This window comes from Pieris napi, chromosome 1 (genome assembly GCF_905475465.1).
Source record: "Pieris napi chromosome 1, ilPieNapi1.2, whole genome shotgun sequence".
NCBI lineage: Eukaryota > Metazoa > Arthropoda > Insecta > Lepidoptera > Pieridae > Pieris > Pieris napi.
In genome coordinates this window covers 2,480,516-2,501,264 of record NC_062234.1, presented here as the reverse complement: position 1 = coordinate 2,501,264, position 20,749 = coordinate 2,480,516, and the positions used below count along the sequence as shown (strand labels likewise).

The window sequence follows — 20,749 nt, the reverse complement described above, 5'->3', positions numbered from 1 at the left end:
TGCATGTTGAATATCATGTCAATAAAGCGAAAAAGATATGTCAGGTACCCGTAGCAAGTGGAGATCTGTGGTCACTGTTTATCACTTCGGGACAAAGGCGTTATATATAAATAAATCAAATATTTGAGCAGTGTTGGTGGGCTTCAGCGTGCGACTCTCATCCCTGAGATCGTAGGTTCGATACCCAATGGAATCTTTCTATGTGCGCATTTAACATTCGCTCGAACGGTGAAGGAAAACATCGTGAGGAAACCGGCTTGCCTTAGACCCAAAAAGTGGGCCTATTAGATTTAAAAATGATCATGAATCAGATAAAGAAATCTGAGGCCCAGACCTAAAGAGGTTGTAGCGCCACTGATTTACTTTAAATCAAATATTTAACGACTGATGGAAGAATAGGGCTATAGGTATATATTTTTTTATCTTCTAATTTCTCATTGGTGAAATAAATTTAAACAAACATGAATAAATAAAAAACCTTTTCCATAGATTATACAAAGGCAGTAACCATCTGTTTTCATTTGGTATAACATGACACGTCACAAGTGTATTCGAGGTATATTTAAATAGAGATCAATGACCTAACATCGACCCCTGTCTGAAAGAGGGCTCCGCAGATTACTTACGAATTTTATAACCATGTAAGAAACAAAAATAGCTATTCCGTTATACGATTTGATTCTTTGGCTTTCAGAATCAAGACTTCGATATTTTGATTTTTACATACGGGAATCTACTAAGCGCTATCTCTCGCCTCTTAATATAAAGGCCGATTTACATTATCTTAGTGTTTAGGAGAGTGCTTTAGTACAACTTGAAAGGCAAGTTCTTTAGCGTAGCGTTTACATGTTTCAACTAAAGTACTATCCTAAAGCACTCTCCCAAACACTAAGATAATGTAAATCGGCCTTAATACCCAAGGTTTAGTGGTTTAGACCCAATGTTGTGAATTTAAATCCCTGTGTGGCTGTGAACTGTATTTCATCTTTAATTTTATAGCCCGAAAATTGATTTGCTAGTAATTACTTTTCTATTATAAGTAATATTCTGTTGACTTAATTTCTTACAATACTAGTGAATAGCTTAAACTAAGGTAATGTTAATTAACAGTTTTGTCGATTAAGAAGAGTGGCAAAGAGGTTATTGGCACTAAATAAAAAGTTAGAAGCATTTCATATACATTTCTTTTTTTGTGTTACCTATATGATTCAATGATTTTGACTATTAGACTTATGTTCTAAAATGTTTTGACACTATGATGGTGTGTCCGAGATACCGCACTTGCACTTCACTACACTAGTTTTAGTAATTCAAAAGGTTTAGGCATCTTGTTCCTGTTGTATCAAGAAGATTGCCTCAGCATTCACATGGTTATGTAGCCTATTTAAAAATCATAGCATAGAGCATCACACGACATCATATTCTTAGTTTTAGAAACCTAGCTATTTCCTTATCGTATCGTTAAAGGTAAAATTGTAACGTTGCCCGATGTCGCAATGCTAGTTACGAAATTACGGCACCACATCGTAAATGCGTCGGCGCACGTTAAATTAGAGCAAGGCATCTGGTGAGAAAATCAACTTGTAACCAGGACATTACCGTTTCTATATATGTACTTCTGGTGCATAATAATATTGTATAATATTGTTTCTTGAAGATGGTCAACAAAATTGCTTTTGGCAATCTCGCAAGATCTTGCTTTGCTAATGATATTTTTCGTATATAGACTACATAAATTATTACTGGGTACATATAGAGGTATATATATGCACCCAGAAATAATGGGCTGTGTTGGCCTAGACTCTAGAGTCTAGACGCTTAAGCCGCCGTTTTTTTTATAGAACAGAGTGCAAATTGGCAGGAGGCATCTGATGTTGAGATAACGCCTCCTATGGACACCCTCAATGCCAGAGGGCGCGAGTGCGTTGCAGGACTTTTTGGACGCTCTTTTCTTGAAGGACCCTAAGTCGAATAGGTTCGGAAATACTTTCGATTAATAGACCCATCTATTGAATTTTTTTGACCATGTAGGTAATCCACGTTACCAGTCTTGTAATGCAGAACAATTGTTTCTCTAGGAGTCAAAATCAGATCCACGTGACAATACGCAACAATGTAGTGAATTAGAGTCTCGTAGAAGTCCGTTCAAGCATATAATTGGGTACAACTTCAATAATATTCGGTTTTCCGCTTAGATAACGTGTGCTTTATCCTCCCACGTACGCATAAATAAATATAACTGGAAAATAACCTTATAGTAATACGTACCTACTCACGTACGCAACGTCCACACGTGTATGTAAAAGAGCTAAAATATTTTTTTTTATAGAACAAAGGGCAAACGGGCAGGAGGCTCATCTGAAGTTAAGTGACACTCTCAATGCCAGAGGGTTCGCGAGTTTGTTGCCGGCTTTGTTATTTCTCTTGAAGGACCCTAAGTCGTATTGGTTCAGAAAAAGGTACTTCAGGGGGCACTTGTTTCATGATCATTTTTAAATCTAACATGCAAGTAGGTGATCGGCCTCCAGTGCCTGACACACGCCATCGACTTTTTGGGTCTAAGACATGTCGGTTTCCTCACGATGTTTTCCTTCACTGTTCGAGCAAATGTTAAATGCGCACATAGAAATAAAGTCCATTGGTGTACAGCCGGGGATCGAACCTATCGACCTCAGGTATGAGAGTCACAAGCGCGACAAAAACTGTCTTAAAAAACGCTCAGTTGTATAACAACGGACATCGAGGTGATACGGTTAGAATTTTGTATTCTACCTTGACGTCTGATAATGAAACTAGGAATGTACGGAATGATTAAATAATAACCTAAATCTGCCACAGGTACATATTACATTTAAAGAACATACACCATGCTAAACGAGACAATTTTGTAATAATTCAAAATATTTTAAACCCGTAATCCTATTTTACTGCAAAAAAATACGTTGAATATACGAACACTAATAAAGTGGAATAAATTTATTGGTCCCCTGATAACGAAGATAATGATGCATAAAAAGGATGTATTCAAGATACTTTGCGAACAAAGGTCTGGACAATTGAACTTAATGGATTGATAAATAAAAGGAGTGGCGGTGATGCTATGAACCCTGACCTATAAAATGATATAAACAAGTAAGTGATGCGCAAATTACGTAATTATATACGTTACTTGCTGTGTTTTACGAGTTTAGAGACTCTCAAGGGTGCATTTTTTGCGCGTCTGTACCAAACTCAAAAATAGATGCGCTTTTTATACTTTAAAAAGACATGATACGAGAAATGATAAATGCCACCCGCACGTCGATATTCAGCGGGTACGATACATGCACAGTTTGCATATCGAAGCTTTCAAGCCATATTTTGACACTTTTCACCTTCTAGATGACAGAATATACTACAAGAAATGCATGCTTACAATGTATACCGCTCAGATAGGCGATGGATTATTATTACTATGCGGACGCTAATTATTCTATGAAATCTAAAGTTCGTTATTTTCAAGATTTTTTTAGAATGAATCTGACAGAGGAACACTCTATTATATATACATTATCGATTTATTACGCAACGTATATATATATAAACGCTCGTAATGTAAAATATGCCAGATTTGCAATTATTCATAAAATATAATTCTGGCAATCCTTTTGATATGATTTATAATATAAAGGCTTGGAATGCGAGGCTGTGACCAACGTACAGACATCCTCGGAGCAGTGAGGTCGCTCCGTGAAGCCTGCGAAGTGTCCACGAGACTTCTGGAAGAAGCTAGGCTGGCTTAGTTAGCCAGTACTTTACTACTAACACCACTTAAAAATAATACTAATAATAATTAATGTACAGTTACAGATATCTTATTAGTTAAGTTTTTGAGATATAAAATATATCAGTGTGGAAGCATGTATTTCGAGCGAGTTGTCAGCGTATTATAAATAGGAATTGGAACAACTCACGCGCAATATGACTAACTACAAAATTTGTTACGAGGTAATAAACATCCTTACACGAACGAGGAATCATCTAACAGTGTTAAATTTTGAAAACAAAGATACATTATTTTTTTTAATGTTTTAAGTATTCGTAAAATTCATATTTTCCTGTCGTCGGAATTGTGTATTATTAATCAAATTGGTAGGAATAATTTATCAAAAATCTAATATATATATGGTAAATTCTAAGCCTAACGTATAAAAACAACAAAAAACTAAATTATACTAAGCATATAGACAAAGATAGAATACAAAATCATTTAAGAAAGGAAAAAAACAACTAAAGTATTTCCGAACCAATTCGACTTAGGGTCCTTCAAGAAAAGAGCGTACCAATTCTTAAAAGGCCAACAACGCAATTGCGAGCCTTCCTTCAATGTGAGTATTCATGGGCGGCGGTATCACTTAACATCATCAGGTGAGCCTCCTGCCCGTTTACCTCCTATTACATAAAAAGAAAAAGTAAAAACTATAAAATACGTAATACTTTATTCGGCTGTGTTGTGTGATGGTGTAAAAGTGAGGGTAACTACGTAAGGGTATATGTGGTGTGGGTGTATGTGGGGAGTGCTCATGATGCAGGTGATGTTACAGAACAAAAATTTCAACAATAACACGGGATATATAATGTAACCATGAAAAGTAATTTACTATTTTATTATACGTAGAAACGTTTTAGGATTTACCGAAAAGGTCGGAGCTTTAAAAGGCTTTTGTAACACAACATTGACCTTTATATGTCAGACTATGCAATATATTTCTATACACGTAAATACAAAAGTGTAAAATATTTGTGCATGACATCTTCGGTATATTTAACAGAGTTTTTATCAAATTTATGGTCCAGCTGTAAATGTAAAATACTATGACAATTTTTTGAGGTGAAACTTCTTTAGGCGCATGAGGGTAAAAATTTTACAGATACGTCACGAAGATGTGCAGCGTTTTTATCGAAGAAAAGGGAGAGAGAGATTGAGACCTATTGAGAGAGAGTGAGAAGGGCGAATTACCTTATAGAAATTATATTTTTAAAATTAAAATTTCGTTAAGAGAGTTAGTATTTTATATTTTATGCAAAATAATTTATTGAAATCTCAAATGACGAATTGTAAATTAATATGCCACGTGCTTTTGTTATCGACGAAATAAATTTAAAAAATTAAATTTATTATTTGTAATTAACTTTTAATATTTTAATGACAATTAAATTCCTAACATAATATGTATAAATATGATCAAGACTTAAAAATTTGTTTGCGAACTTCTGACATGTGTACTTTGTACGCACGCACTTTTTTATTTTAACTGAACATCGCAATAAAATATTTTATTTCCTTGGAGTTCAAGAGCTTGGGGAAACGCTGTTTTAATGGTTGCTAAGAATCAAAATAAACAGACAACTAAATGACCTTTGGACACGGTCATAGGTGACGTCATCAATAGCAGAAAAACCTGTCCAGATCATGCGTGACCACGGACGCTTGCGCACTCCTGAATCATCCGATTGTGGTTAGCTCACGTAATATCAAGTCTCAATACGATATCATTTCAATGGGAATAACAATTCACTGCTCTGTCGTAGACTTAACCAAGGAATTCTTCATCGTTTTAAACGAGTTTTATTGAATTGTTTATTATGATTTCAAAATTAATTCCGCGACTATACTTGCTGCATATCATGGTATTTCGATTTGCGTAAATAAACATTATAATTTATGCTCTAGAGTCTGGAAATGTGAGTAAATATTCCTAGATGACGTTTTGGATTGTGTGACTAATATTTCTAGATAATAATATTGTTATTATCATATCAGCGAGCCTCTGATTACAGCTTGAAACAGGGGTCCAAACAATAGTCAAATGCATTTTAGGTGTTATAGAAAAGAGTTGGACTAGTGGATGGAGTACGCGATCGTCTTCCATATGTATATATATATCGACATCTGCTTACCGCACTTACCATAGAGTGTTCAGAGGAGTTGTTCGGATTATTCGTTCAGACATTCTGAGTCTTATCATCGGACATCGAGGCAGAATACGTAATTCCTCTCGTATCACCTCGACGTCCGTCGTTCCACAACTGAGCGTTTTTAAGGCAGTTTTTGCTGCGCACCACCACTATGTAGAACCAGCTGCCCACATAAGTATTTCCGAACCAATTCAAAGTCCTTCCTTCAAGAAAAGTACGTACCAATTTTTAAAAGGTCGGCAGGGTACTCGCGAGCTTTTTGGCATTAAGAGCTGCCATGGGCGGGCGGTATGACTTAACATCAGATGATTCTCTTGTCGGTTTTTATAAAAAAAAATATAAAACTTGTGTATGGGTGAATGCACGTGTGTGCGTAAATCATATGAAAATGGCTCCCGTCTCCGTAGACTGTCTCAACTCAAACCACTCATATTATAAGTTAATAAGGCAAATTATGTTGAACGCGACAATTATTGTAAATACCGGTCACCATTACTTCGTAATTTGAATTGCAACATGGGATTACTGGTTAATTATGATTTTGTAATCAATGTAAGTGGGAAGAAAATTATTTTAGCTTTCATCACAAACTACACTTCTATCACTATTAGTTATTGTATTACAAATAAAGATTTTGCTTTACTACACTTCTTCACATATTTTTTTCTGTTTTCTTTAATTATTGTTGTCTGGAAGAGATCACTTAGCAATGATAAGCGTTGCACCATATTTCTCTTTTTCTTAAGTACATATATGTGCAAAAAGTGTAAATAAATATAAATAAAATTTATTTTGTTATTATTGTTTAATTACTGCCACGGATTTCCCTCAAATTCACAACTGAACAACATTTTAACAAACGCACTATATTCATTATGAATACAATTAATCAGCAAAAAACCATTAGAAAAATTAAGTATACTTAGGGTAAGATTACACGAGAGCGCTAAGTCTGGGAGCCAGTCAATTTCATTTGATTTTGACATATAGGAATCATAGTTCCTACTATACGTATCTGAATCTGACCCTACTAAGGCGAGTAGTAAAGTGTCCATCACAAAAAACTATTTACATACAACGTAAAATAACTTGACGAGTAGGAAATAATTAGATTAATAGCTCTATTATACATTCGTTGACTAAAATGGTTAGAGATTTGTGCATAAGAAGCAATTAGCCGGTAAGGCGAAGGGAAAGGGGGCGGAATGCGATACCGTTAGTGTCCGGCAACAGCCCTAGTTGGTCACTCCTTCCACGCAGCAGCTCGATTGTTGACAATACAACAATTTTCCGTTTATTAATGGTATATGTTACTACGAACAAAGTCATATAAAATAGCCCATTGATTTAGCTATGACAAGGCTTTGTTCATTTAGGGCTTTTTGGAGTGAAATTTCTTTACGGATGAATCGCAATAATAATAATAGCGTCACGAATGTGCAGCGTTTTTCTCGCAGAAAAGGGAGAGAGCTATTTAGACCGATTGTGAGAGAGTGAGAAAGGGTGAACGTAGCATGAAGCAAATAGCCATGTAACCAGAGTTGGGAGCAAGCAAGTGAGAAAGAGTGAGATAGAGCGAACGTCGCGTCACGCACAGTGTCATGGAGCGAGAGATAGGAGAGAGCTATAGTGAGAAAGATTGAGAGAGAGAGTAAGGGAGATCGAGAAAAAATACACACTATTGGTTGATGTATTCGTTTAGTAGTTACATATTAGAACTGTAGATGGATATTCGCATAACATGTTGTGCAGTAAACGCAGATTTTTTATTTATTTATATTATACAAATACATTACAGTATAAATATACAAATACATGGGGTGATCATATACTGGTAAATGATCATCTATTGGGGCTTTTACCGTGGTAATAATTACTTTACAAAGAAGTTTCACTTCTGACATGTGTACTTTGTGCGCACGCACTTTTTTTAAAGATATTGAATCACTAAGGTCATTGTTAAGGGAAAAAAAGATTGACGGCCCTGTGACACTAAGAACTATCACAAAATCCGAATGAAAAATGTTGACAAAATATATCGAAACCAATTTCTCTTTTCGCAACGCATAAATCAGCCAGTACGAAAGAATTAATCCTGGGATTACCCGTTGTCATACGAGTGAGTGGCCGTCACTTGACATGCAATAATGCGGGCTTTGACGTAGGGGCTTATGTCCCGAGTGCCATTCAATATAGCCAACCTTTTAAGATAAATCACGATCACCCCAACCATCTTTCTATATCGATGACACTTTCAAATTAAAAATATATTTAATGCTCATCAATCGATTCAAGACCAAAGTATATATTCATACAAATGAAAATCTAAGAAGAAGTCCGCAAATACTGGCTGAAATAAAAAATACTACGTACAAAGTACACCTGTCAGAGGCGAAACTTCTTTGGGAAACTAATTTAAATTAGGTCTTGTTCATATTTATACAAATCTAAAAATTTCCGAGACTTAGAGGGAGGGAAAAGGAAGATATTATGTTAGAAATTTAATTGTCATTAAAATATTAAGTGTCGAAAATTAATACAAATAATTAATTGAATTTTTTAAATTTATTTTTTCGATAATAAAAACCCGTGGCTAATAAATTATTTTGCATAAAATATAAAATACTAATATTTCATAAATTCTCTTTACGAAATTTTTATTTCAAAAATAGAATTTCTATAAGGTAATTCGCCCTTCTCACTCTCTCTCAATCGGTCTCAATCGCTCTCTCCCTTTTCATCGACAAAAACGCTGCACATCTTCGTGACGCTAATTAAAATTTTTACCCTCATGCGCCTGAAAAAGTTTCACTTCAAAAATTGTGTTAGTGGATTTATAGAGGACGACTATTATCGAATAAAAACTAGGGTAAAGTTAGTGTAACAGATATCTTATAATATAATAAAAAGCTCGATAATAAAAGTCGATATACGGGTCGTCCCAAGACTGGGACATCAAGGGAGACCTTAAATATCGTTGATTATTTTATCTTGTCTTTGAATAGATATTATGTAGTACCAAATAAGAAAATACTCATGATAAACTCGTCAACTCACAAGATGGACGCCTGCTAATTTTACTCAAGTCAGCGACCCGGACCAAGCATCAAGTCCCTCGTGCATAGAGGAACAATGAGCGGATGATAACGTTATCTATGCCTGGCGGGGAGGAGGCGCCGGAAGTGTATTCGATATAACTCCCCGTAATACATATCGAGCAAGAAAAGGGACATATAACATAAATGGTGTAACTGTCAAGTATAAGTTGGCGTTTGGTCATAACGTAACCAATTTTGACAAATGTCAACTGTCAAAGTTTGTTTTTTTATAGAACAGTGATAGCGCCGCCCATGGACACTGCTAGAGGGCTCGCGAATTTGAAGAATTGGTACGCTCTTTTCTTGAAGGACCCTAAGTCGAATTGGTTCGGAAATACTTCAGTGGGCATCTGGTTCTACATAGTGGTGGTGCGCGGCAAAAACTGCCTTAAAAAACGCTCAGTTGTGGAAAGACGGACGTCGAGGTGATATCCGATGACAAAACTCAGCTGCAGGTATTAATCCGAACAACTCCTCTGAACACTCTCCATGGTAAATGCGGTAGGTCTTGGAAGCGTCGTTTACAATAGTGTAGACGGCGCCGCCATTTGAATGCCACTTGACAGCTTGTAAAATACGGCTATAATTGTCTTTGGTATAGAGATAGTACACAAAGTGTACATAATATCAAATTCAAACAATTTTTTAGCAGTTTTTAAAAAATATCTGAAATAGTAACAGTTAATGATAGACCTGAATCTTGAGGAAAACTGTGGGCCGCATTGCCAAAATTCAAACGATTTTCGCAAAGCAAACGCAAAGCTACTTATTTCTATAAGATACATTATCGTAAAATAATATTTTAAACATAGTTTATAAAAAAAATTATATGAAAACTTCTTTTGTACTGGTAGATACAGGCTACAGCATTACTTCTTTATGAATGACAGATTACAAACTATGTTATGTAAGCGTTTATCTTATCTGGGGCCTAGACCACGCAATTCTTTTCCTTGTAAATTTCGATACTGAGTGAATGAGGAGTTTGCAAAAAACTAATTTAATCTATGGAACAACAAAGAAAATCCATATTGCTATATTTAAATTTAGAATATCAGAACAACTATAACTGGAAATTATAGAGTATAGCAGTTTACAAGGTCCGTACCAAAACGAGAATAAATTCGATTTTTAAAAAAGGCTTCCATTTTGTTGTATTTCATTAAATCTTGATGAAGTTTTGGAAATTAATAAGAATTTATTTTTGATTCAAATAAATACGCCAACTATCAATTGTGTAGTTCACACAACCTGTGGTTAAAATCTTCGATAAATAACCGGAGCTGATGTACTCTGAGTTGATTGATGTGTTCCGTACGTCCATAAATGTAGCATCTCACACATGAGACCCTCGTTTGTAAGGAAAATGTAATTTATAAACGACTGCTAACTTTGTAGATAACTATAAAATGATCTATCAAATTGACTACAACGGCAGTGGAAGAGATTAAGAAAGGTTCTAGGTATATATTATCAATTGCGAATGGCACAACTAAAACCCCGTACTTTATTAGGTAAATAGAAACTTTCGTATAGTAATAGTAGATGCTTTTTGTGACGTCAATTGATTTTAAAATTATGTATCCGTTTTCCTTTTTGGGTACAATAAACCACGATTCGATTCCCAATTGAATGAACACGCGTAACACGTTCTAGGCACACATGATTATTACGTAGTGATTCGAGATTAATATTATCAGATAGGGGGACCAATTAAGTGTTGCTATGTACAACACAGGTAAAACTATTCAAGCCACTAAAAACCAGGTGTATGGCACTTGATAATCAAGCCGTAATCAACCAATTAACATATAAACCCTATGCATGATCCAAGACGTGTCTTATCTGCGGCAATTATCATGTCACCATCGGTAGTTCACCTGTGGTAGTGGAAAAAACTTGCTGAGTATAAAAAACTGTCCGCGAAGGACGCGTGCCTGCGTACGCACATCTTGCGTCCCTTTCACACAGTAGCCCTTGCAAATCAGGTATTGGTGTTGCTTTTATTACTGACAAACCTGTTAGATCTTTCCCTATCAAATGATTATGCATATTTAAGTAATATATAATATAAAGATATTTTTGTACAAAATTTTCTTTTCTTATCCTAAATAAGTACTTGGGCTTGTAGGTCTCATGAAAACTCAGCCTATAAAAAAATATTTTAAACAATATCTGTTTACGGTTTGTCTTCTCATAGGTAATTATTTTTATACTTTAGTAAGACAAATTGTATTAAATTTGTAGAGGTTTATATGTGTTCATATTAATTAATAACTTTTGGTAAAACACATATGACAATAAATCCTCTGTCCCATTCAAAACAAACATGCTCATTATTTGGTGTGATAATCGCTACACAAAATATTACTAGTAATGAATAAGAAACTGTTTTACAGTTAAATTTATAAAACTTGCAGATTTATCTTATATTGCTTCATTATCTTGTTAGTTGTTACCAATTCAATCAATGTTGAAATTGTCTTCCAGTATAAGATATTTTTTTGATAAATAGTATGTATTCTTGACATAATAATGAACTGCTGATACCTATAAAAGTGCTACGCAAAACTTTTCACCGGATAGTTAATAAATACTTAGTTATTTCATCATTAGAATGACTTATAAGACGAATTCATTGACTTTATTGTCGTAAATATTACCTACAAAACACAACTCAAACAAATGCTATAACGGCTTTAAGATGATGTAAAAAATATTTGAGTAGATGAGTAATGCTTTTCTTACCGAAACTCTCTGTTAATTTTAGCATAACCCCGCCGATATGCATGTCACCCTTCACAACCATTGTACGCTTCTCATTCATGTCCGTCACGTAAATGGTGAGGTTCCACGAACCATCACCAACTATTTCACCGTCTGCCAACATTTTGCACTAGTTTTGTACACTTAGACACCAAAAAAGTTTTTTCTTTTAGCACATCGCGACAGAAAGTGATAGCGTACACGTTCAACTGTCTACAGAATTGACATTCGACTGATATTCGTCAATCTACAATCGGAATTCGGAATTCAGAACTGACTGATTCATGATGAGTCATAGCTCATCGTTCACAATTTCACATATCACAGTTCAAACAAAACTCACAAGATTGACCAATTTGATGTTTGTCATTTGTCAAATTGGAACAACTGCTGTTTGTTGTCACTGCCAGTTTTGAAAATTAACCTTTTTTATACTTCATAGTTCATACTTCATACCCAAGTTGGCACTTGGCAAGTAGATGTGTTGTGGTTAATAAGTTAATAACATTAAGTATCAGTATTCAGTATTACAATTTTGGCTTTTCCAACTCTTAACTAGGCATATTTATATGTAATACAACTTTATCAATATATTCATTTATTACTCTATTGTGATGTAGATCAGTTAATATGCATTGGTGAACTCTACCATAATTATATTTTATAAAATAGTATAGGTTTGTGTTCTTGTCTCTATGAGCAAGAGAAAAGTTTCAACAAATGAGATGGTCGCCAAAAGTGAAAAAAAAGGTAGTTTCTGCGGTTTCAAAAATCGATACGTATGCGTGTTCATTAAAGGAGATTTTAATGTGTTTTCCTTTCAGTACTAGCGTGTTCTACGCCAGAACATAGATTAGAGTCGCCGTCGAGAGACAGCGATTCCATTTGTGATTCAGACGCTGGAAGTCCAGTACCTTTTTTGTGTACTCAAGATGGAGCAGAAGGAGAAACTGATGTTGTGTGGAATTTCTACACACCTAAATCTGATAAAGGTACATCTCGATCAAAAAATACAACTCCCCTTAGTAGAAAACCAAGAAAGACGAGAAAGTTAATAGAAAAACCGTTACCTAAAAGAAGAACAGTAAGACCATCACAAAAGAAGACAGAAATGTTTCAAGATCTTATTGAATTAAATCAAAATTTACATGAAATAATAGGAAAAAAATCTAAAACAAATATTAATAAACCAACATCATGTAGTGAAGAAGACATTTTTAGTGATACCAGTGAAAGTTCTCCTAAAAGTGGCTTAAAGACAAATAGCCGATGCCTCAGAAAAAATGTTTTAAGTTCTAAGTTCAAAAAACAAGAGCCTGAGAATTGTTTAGAATCAGATGATTCAATGAATGAGTGTCTTTTAAAAGCCAGCCAGGTTGTTGAAGAGAACATAATCAACTATGATCATTCTGCTCCAAAAAGGCCATGCCGGGCAATATCTAATGAAAAAAGTTTTAAAACCAATGTAAATACAACAATTGATGAAGTTTGTATGGATACAATTTTAAGTAATATTAAACTAGAGTCACCTTGCCTGATTAAAGCTAAGAAATGTGGCTCTCCAAGATTTAATAATGATTCTTTTGATAATCTGCTTGGAGGTTTGAATGATAGTGCTTTAGAAAAATTATCACAGATGCCTGTCAAAGATACAAAAAAATCAAATGCAAATGATTCAAATTGGGCATTACAAGACGAAAGTCAGTCCTTTAAATCTATGTTTGCCCGACATAACTCAATGCCGGAGTCACCATCTGTAAAAGAACTAAATCAACCATCAACTAGTGGCATGGCTTTTGGTAGATACAGTTCAATGCCTTTTAACAAAAGTGATGAAAAAATCATAGGTAAGAAATCAAAACTGTCACTTATCCTTATATGGTGATGATGTTTTGTGTAAAGGTACTATATGCATAGTTAATAATGTTATGTTACATTAATGAAGTAAGTTAAAGATTTATGAGTGATATGGATGAATCTTAAAATAGCAATTTGATGGCATAGAAATTTTTTAAATGTTTTTTTTTGTTGCAAACTAACATTAACTATGAGGTAAATTTTTTTACCTATTCAGTAAAAGGTTGCAATAAAATGTATGTACTAATTATTAGAATATATTGGTCAGAACCAACCTCCATATAATTTTAATTTTAATTACAATAGCATGGATTGATACATTATTGAGTTTTTAGTTCCAGGTGATTCACCAATAAGATGTACTCCTGATGAAATAAAGAAAAAACATCTGCAGGCACGGGAAAGATTGTTGGCTAAGAGACTTCTGCCATTTACAACATCGCAACAATGCTCCCAATCAGCAAATAGTCTCAGTCAACAATATATAGAAACCATGCCGACAAAAAAAACTGTCTTCCAGCCAAAAGTTGCTAGTGCAAGTACACAATTATCAAATCAAAAAAATATTCCCAATAATAATGATACAAAACCCAAAGCACATGTAAAAAATGACACAGCTGACCTTAAATTATTAATTGAAAAGAAAAGACAAGAAGCACTAATGAAGCTGAGACGAAGGCAACCAAAATAAATACATTACAGCTATTGCCAAGCTTAATTTTTTTAATGAATCAATCAATGTGATACTGGTGTGTTATGTTTTACAGGTTTTAATTTACAAAATATATGTTTCAATAGGTATTATGTAGATATTAATATTTTAATGAAGACAATGTGATTTTTATCTGAAAATTGTATTTTTTTTGCCACCCATATTTCGAGATACTATATGTATATAATAGATATTGTAGCCGTAGTTGGATATTACATAAAATATATCATTATATTGAGTAGTATTTGCTGCAATCTGCTATGAATAGAATAAGCCTTATTATTTATATATTATTTACCATATAATATTCTATTTTGAAAAGGATAGCGAAAAAATTGCATAAATGCAGTTTTGCAGCGACTTGAAGTCTTTTTGACCTTTAGTTTTGTTTGGAATTTAGATTGAATAGTTGTGACTTGTGAGGCTACCTATATTAAATATATCTTAAAGTGATATCTAACATGAAAAGGAGTAGTTACAATTTTTTTTCATTTACAATTTCGTAGAACAGATGGCGCTGATTTAAAATAATATTTTGAAACTGTAACAAATTGATGACTAGGATTGATTCCAAATTTTGTAATGAATAAAATGATGGTTAATAATCTCAGTCCTCACGATGAACGATCTATCTCATTTGAAGTATTCTGTTATTTGCAATGTCAAAATCTGGGAAATGACAACGACAAGTACCGATTTGTCAAATTAAAAATTCAAGTGCCAACCAGATACCAAAATAACCAAGGGTAAAATTCAGAAATTTAAAAACTTGATACAAATTCTAACAATTAATTAGAAACTGTCCGATTTTGGTAAGAAGAAAAGCTCTGGTAGAAAATCATAGCAACACAAGACAGATCACGCAGCATGATACTACCTACAGTATCAAGGAGAAATATTTTACATTGAGACATTATTTTTACCACAACTTTATATTATCCATTCACTGTAAAATTAATTAAACTATAAAATGGCGTTAAAAATGGTACGTAAAGCTGTCAAAACTATATGTTTACGAGAAAAATGTAGTGGATTACAAAGGACTTTAAGCACTAGCGAACCCGTAAGGTTGGGTATGATCCCTATTGTTGTGGAGCAAACTGGAAGGGGTGAGCGTGCATACGATATTTACTCTAGGCTTCTCCGTGAACGAATCATATGCCTAATGGGACCCATAAATGACGAAATAAGTTCATTGGTTGTCGCGCAACTTTTGTTTTTGCAATCAGAATCTAGCAAGAAACCTGTTCATTTATACATTAATTCGCCAGGTGGTAATGTTACAGCCGGGCTTGGTATATATGATACTATGCAGTATATAACTCCACCAGTTGCAACTTGGTGTGTTGGTCAAGCTTGTAGTATGGCATCTCTACTATTGGCTGCAGGAGCACCTGGTATGCGCCATGCCTTACCTAATTCTAGGATCATGATACATCAACCATCGGGCGGTGTTAGGGGTCAGGCTACTGATATACAGATACAAGCTGAAGAGATTTTAAAACTAAAAGCTCAAATAAATGGCTTATATGTCCGTCATACTGGTTTGTTAATTGATAAAGTGCAGTCATCTATGGAACGTGATTACTTTATGTCCCCAGTTGAGGCTAAGACCTTTGGCTTGATAGATAATGTTTTAGAGCATCCACCATCACATGCTTTGGAGAATGAAACTGGTAGTTCAGGAGCTACAGCAACAAATGCTTAAGTATGTGATAGTATCATATTGTTTTTAATTAGTGAAGATATAAAATATATTTCTTATATAATCACATGGCAGTTTATTTTCCCAATAATATAACACATAATTGATAATAAATGTTTAATGTTTATAAATTCTTATCATTCATCAAACTTGTTTAAAAGAAATTCTCTCAAATGGAACAAACAATTTCTCACTCAAGTTAATTAATAGGACACAATATTTTTTCTGCCTTCTGATGTATCCAGGAATAATAGTGAGATACATTTGTATAGACAATTATAGCCGGAAAAGAGGTCACCAAATATGATACTACACCAATTATTTGATAATCCTTGCTAATCAGTCCGCTGCCAGAGTCTCCTCTGTAAAAAATAATTTAATTACTAAAACCCTTATTCAAAAAACTTGTTTATTCTATGATGTTTGAATTCAAAAAAACTGGACTCTCTCATTTCTTTATAGTGTGACCGAAGTTTGACAAAAAGAATGAAAAATAGTTAAAATTATATAGTTTTTATGTTATACTTTTACTACGAATAGGTATAATATGATGGAATAAAAATTAAAATAATCTAATTTAGACTAAAGAAACTTATTAATTTATGTTTCTATTTATGCCGTAATTTCACAGAAACTGTTTAAATTAATCCAACAAAAACACAACTACTTAACTACTACTACTAACTATATAATGTTTATTTTTGGGTATATTTTGCGGATTTACTGGATATAGTTGATTGGCCCGTCGCACTCCTGGCGGAGAGAGACGTCTGATGGGGCGTGGGGGACAGATCTATTTCGGGTCTGTCCCTTATCTATTTAATCTGTCCCACGCGCTTGAGACCGGTGGGTACAGAATCGCCCAGGAAGTACGAAGAGAACGTAAACAGGACTGGCTAATATGTAGCTACCCTTCATTGGGTGTTGTGAAAACATTTCTTGGAATTTAGATAGGATAAGACTCTCCAAGAGGAGTGTGCCCCACTGAGACAACGTTAGTGTAGTGGAATAGAGCCTTTAGAATGGTAGGATAGTTTTAAGGTGCAAGATGGTCGCCAATGAGACCGTGGAGCAGTATATCGCCACAGTATGTTCCTATAAAAGCCTATATGTTTTCATTAAAATTTACTTCCCTATGAAACAAATTCATGTCTGCTTCTAACTCTATAATAGCTGGATAAAATAAAAACTCTGTTGCAAAAAACACTATAAGGAGAGATTTCTTCGAACTTCGGTACATCGGTTTTAAAGAATTCATCAAAAATTAATATTGCCTTCACGCTTATTAAAAACACGAATATAAGTATACAGACTACGTAAGAATGTTTAATTTAATTAACTGAAACCGGTATTAAAACGTAAATTTAATACGTGCCCGATTTTTTTGCAAATAACTATAACTAAAGCGTATGACTATACCTTCAGGTTGTGGGTTCAAATCTAGTTGTGTATCAATGGAGTTTTATTAAACGCCGGATTAATGAGGTTAAACGCTAAACATCATTAATCCGGCAAGTATTATAAGTGTAAAAAATCGCCTGGTCTATATATATAAAGTATTAAAGAAACGGTCAGAGGCCTATAAGGTTGAAGCGCCATTGGATTATTATTATTTGTTAATTACTTTGATGGTCTTGAATGATTGGAATTGAAACTTCCCGCACATATCATTCCCCTGTGCATTGTACCAATTCGTGAACAGGCATCTTTAGACCTCAACTTCTGCGGGACACTCTTCAGCTTGAAATCAAATTCACTCATCTGGCTCTAGAAAGTTATGATTCAAAGATTAGGTATAGTGCTTTTCATGAAAGAAGTCCCGCGGTGATTTTTGGAACTAAATTTGACAGGTCGGCAAAGTTGTCATTCGTCGATGTTATCAAGTTGGTTTGTTGTGGTAGATTTTTGTGAATTTTTAACTAGCTTAGTGCATTTTAAAGATTGATTACAATGCCAAAAGTTGTAAAAAGTTCGGCTCGAGAAATTATATTAAAGGTGAAAGAGTTCTGTGAAGCGGAACATAAGAATCAAGGTGTTTTAATACCACTAAACAATGTTCGGAAGAGAGTTGCCGCCATAACAGGTACTTTTTAGAGTTGCCATTTAATATTTTTTTGCTGTATTGGTGGGACTTTTATGATATAAATTCGTTTTTGCGACAAAATTGAATAAATACATAACGTGATGAAACTAGGTAACTGAAATTAAAACATATATTACATAAGCATTATAAACTTAAAGTTACTATTATTTTTAATTGTTCATAATTTAATTGCAGGTGTGTCAGAGAAAACTGTAACAAGAATTACAAACGAAGGTATAACAGCGGCGTGTACTTCGAAAAAAATTGTAACCCGACAATTATGCAATAAAATTCTGAATAAAAAATTGTATTGCTTTTCTTTACCCTATTTTCTCATCTTTTCCCTGTAAGTAGGTAGAACACCGCTAATATAAATAAATAAAATATACTTTTTACATAACAGAAATATTGTTTCATCGAAGTATGCAGAAAATAATATAATTTGAAAAATTACATCTGCTAAATGTAAATAAAATAGGTACATTTTTTACTCATAAATGGCAACATTACGTCATGCGATTGCAGCGCCGCGTCTGGGGGACTTCTTTCATGAAAAGGACTATACCTGATAAAAGACCAGCAGATAATCATAGATAACTAAATATGTCTCCAAACATTTGACAGATATTCCATCTTAAAAAAAAATCAATCGTTAAGAAAAAAAATTAAAACGTCGTCAGCTATGTAACTAACTTATTTGCTGGTATAGTAGCTATTAAATTACTGTTTAGTATTAATAATTATGTGTAGTCTATACTGAACAGTTATTCAATAGTTTTTTTTGTATATTCCTAGAAATCTTGGGGCACATCTTTACATTTATATTTTAATCTAAAGGCAAGTTGATCAGCCCTCCAACCATTTATATTAATATAAATACAGTGGAATCTTTATAACTCGAACCACGTTAAGTCGAAGAAATTTGTAATTCCCTTCCGCTGAACTCTTAAATACGCGGTATCTCGAATTATTTAGACTTTGTAACTCGAACAAAATGTTATTTCCCTACGAAGTATTGATAATACATATTTGTACTCTATAACTCGAATTTCAAAACGGAGACTCCGTAAGTCGTAGTCATTATATTTTAAATGACGTCTTTAACTTGGAATTGTCCGAAATAATAGCAATAAAATTCAAAACGATTGTTCGGGTTCGAGGCTTCTAATCTATTGTTTTTGTCTTGCACACGTGCAATTAATGAATATTCATAATTTTTTAGTGTTCAGTTTACTTAATTAATATGTAAAAAAATTATACTACAAAGCTTAAGTTGAATTACTCCAAGGTACTATTACCAGTTACCCTCCTTTTCATGTTATTCTGTCATTTGTATTATATCTCTGTATGCAACGAAGTATTAATAAATAAATAGATAAGCATATTCCGCCGTGAATCAAGTTCCAGGCTAGCCATAGAGAGTTTACCTAATACAAAACTTACATTCGTTGCTCCCCATCCAGCTAATATTCCGTCTTGCTTGAGGCTACTTGGTCGCAAAATCACACGCTTAATAAACTCCCCTAAGGGTAATGCGCGCTTAAGTTTTACCAAAGCAATGTCATTAACTACGTTTTTGGAGTCGTAATATTTGTGACGATATACAGCTTTCACCGGTCTTACTAGTTTCACCTAAAATTACACAGGAAATTTGAAATTAAATGACTTAATATTTGTCCGAAACATGTACTTGATTATAACGTTACACAAGACAACACGCGAAGTACAGCCAAGAAACTAATTTGTTATTTCTAACGATTGTGTTTTGAAAAATATATTTTTCTATAGAATAGGGGCCGCTATACCTATAGATAATTGGCTAAGATTGTGTTGTAGTAATCGTTGAATCTCTCAAATCTCAATATATCTATAAACACCAGAAAACCATACCTGAAAAACGTCATGATGTCCCGCATACACCCCTATATTAGTATGTTCATTTATTTGCTCAAAACAGTGTGCGGCAGACACTAACAAGAGTTGATTCAACACAGAAGATCCACAAATACATACACCTTTATTCAAGTTTATTTTCAAAAATGCAACATGAGGAAAATTTTTAATTGTTGCATATTGCCCTCCAATAACTTTCCCCTCAAAACTACTGCCTAAAGAAACATCGACTACAAGCAATAGTATTACGACGTCAGTAGACATATTCAAATGTAAAATGGTTCAATAAAAGAAGATTAAAAGTTTTATAGCTTTAATTCCGTTGTTATAGGACCGTAAAGTTTGTAATGACGAACAATAATTGAATGAAAATCTTGGTACGTATGGTGTCGTTACTTCAATTTGAATTTCAAATCATTGTGATTTATTTGATAATGAGAACGAATTTCAGAACAATTGTGTTCTTGCTAGCCTGGTGTATTGACACCAGAGCTTGCTTTTAAGAATACGTAAGCTAAAACCGTAATTACCCGTGGCGTCTACGTGGAACGAATTCTAAAAGTAGCAAGTGCCAAAATTCATCGAAATTGGTTCGACAGTTTAAGCCTAATAAAATTAGTATTCGCCGGCGTAATTTACTGCCGGAAATAGAATCTATATACTCTAGTTTAGATTAT

General features: G+C 33.9%; 4 protein-coding genes across 7 annotated transcripts in view; 2 read left to right on the top strand and 2 right to left on the bottom strand.

Annotated features, from left to right (window-relative positions):
* LOC125048971 (unc-112-related protein-like) overlaps positions 1–12,078 on the bottom strand; it is a 42,905-nt gene extending 30,827 nt beyond the window's left edge. Inside the window, exon 1 of one of the 4 annotated variants that reach the window (XM_047647966.1) lies at positions 11,805–12,078. In XM_047647966.1, the coding sequence (XP_047503922.1) occupies positions 11,805–11,946 (142 nt within the window). In that variant the 5' untranslated portion in view covers positions 11,947–12,078. The remainder of the gene's footprint in view (positions 1–11,804) is intronic. The other 3 variants (XM_047647957.1, XM_047647981.1, XM_047647973.1) reach the window with 3 other exon arrangements.
* A 206-nt stretch (positions 12,079–12,284) lies between these two features.
* LOC125060029 lies at positions 12,285–14,531 on the top strand. The gene is made up of 3 exons (XM_047664811.1): positions 12,285–12,572; positions 12,647–13,669; positions 14,015–14,531. The coding sequence occupies exons 1-3, from the start codon at positions 12,518–12,520 to the stop codon at positions 14,368–14,370; spliced, it is 1,434 nt and encodes a 477-aa protein (XP_047520767.1). The 5' UTR covers positions 12,285–12,517; the 3' UTR covers positions 14,371–14,531.
* Positions 14,532–15,090: 559 nt separating this feature from the next.
* On the top strand, positions 15,091–16,163 carry LOC125060200 (ATP-dependent Clp protease proteolytic subunit). The gene has a single exon (XM_047665019.1). It carries the CDS (start codon positions 15,362–15,364, stop codon positions 16,097–16,099), a length of 738 nt encoding a protein of 245 aa, XP_047520975.1. The 5' UTR covers positions 15,091–15,361; the 3' UTR covers positions 16,100–16,163.
* A 33-nt stretch (positions 16,164–16,196) lies between these two features.
* Positions 16,197–20,523, bottom strand: LOC125060124 (mast cell protease 1A-like). Its single transcript, XM_047664902.1, has 4 exons — positions 20,070–20,523; positions 19,623–19,811; positions 17,721–17,863; positions 16,197–16,458 (listed from the first exon to the last, which is right to left on the bottom strand). Exons 1-4 carry the CDS (start codon positions 20,334–20,336, stop codon positions 16,296–16,298), a joined length of 762 nt encoding a protein of 253 aa, XP_047520858.1. The 5' UTR covers positions 20,337–20,523; the 3' UTR covers positions 16,197–16,295.
* Positions 20,524–20,749: the final 226 nt, after the last annotated feature.

Bases quoted from the DNA above. Each gene is read 5' to 3' on its own strand.
- LOC125060029 (XM_047664811.1), top strand. From the start codon at position 12,518: ATGAGCAAGAGAAAAGTTTCAACAAATGAGATGGTCGCCAAAAGTGAA. The intron at 12,573-12,646 runs GTAGTTTCTGCG...TTTTCCTTTCAG, and splicing joins CGCCAAAAGTGAAAAAAAAG to TACTAGCGTGTTCTACGCCA. The intron at 13,670-14,014 runs GTAAGAAATCAA...TTGAGTTTTTAG, and splicing joins AAGTGATGAAAAAATCATAG to TTCCAGGTGATTCACCAATA.
- LOC125060200 (XM_047665019.1), top strand. From the start codon at position 15,362: ATGGCGTTAAAAATGGTACGTAAAGCTGTCAAAACTATATGTTTACGA.
- LOC125060124 (XM_047664902.1), bottom strand. From the start codon at position 20,336: ATGTCTACTGACGTCGTAATACTATTGCTTGTAGTCGATGTTTCTTTA. The intron at 19,812-20,069 runs GTATGGTTTTCT...GTGTAATTTTAG, and splicing joins GACATCATGACGTTTTTCAG to GTGAAACTAGTAAGACCGGT. The intron at 16,459-17,720 runs GTAATTAACAAA...TATTTTTTACAG, and splicing joins AATCATTCAAGACCATCAAA to AGGAGACTCTGGCAGCGGAC.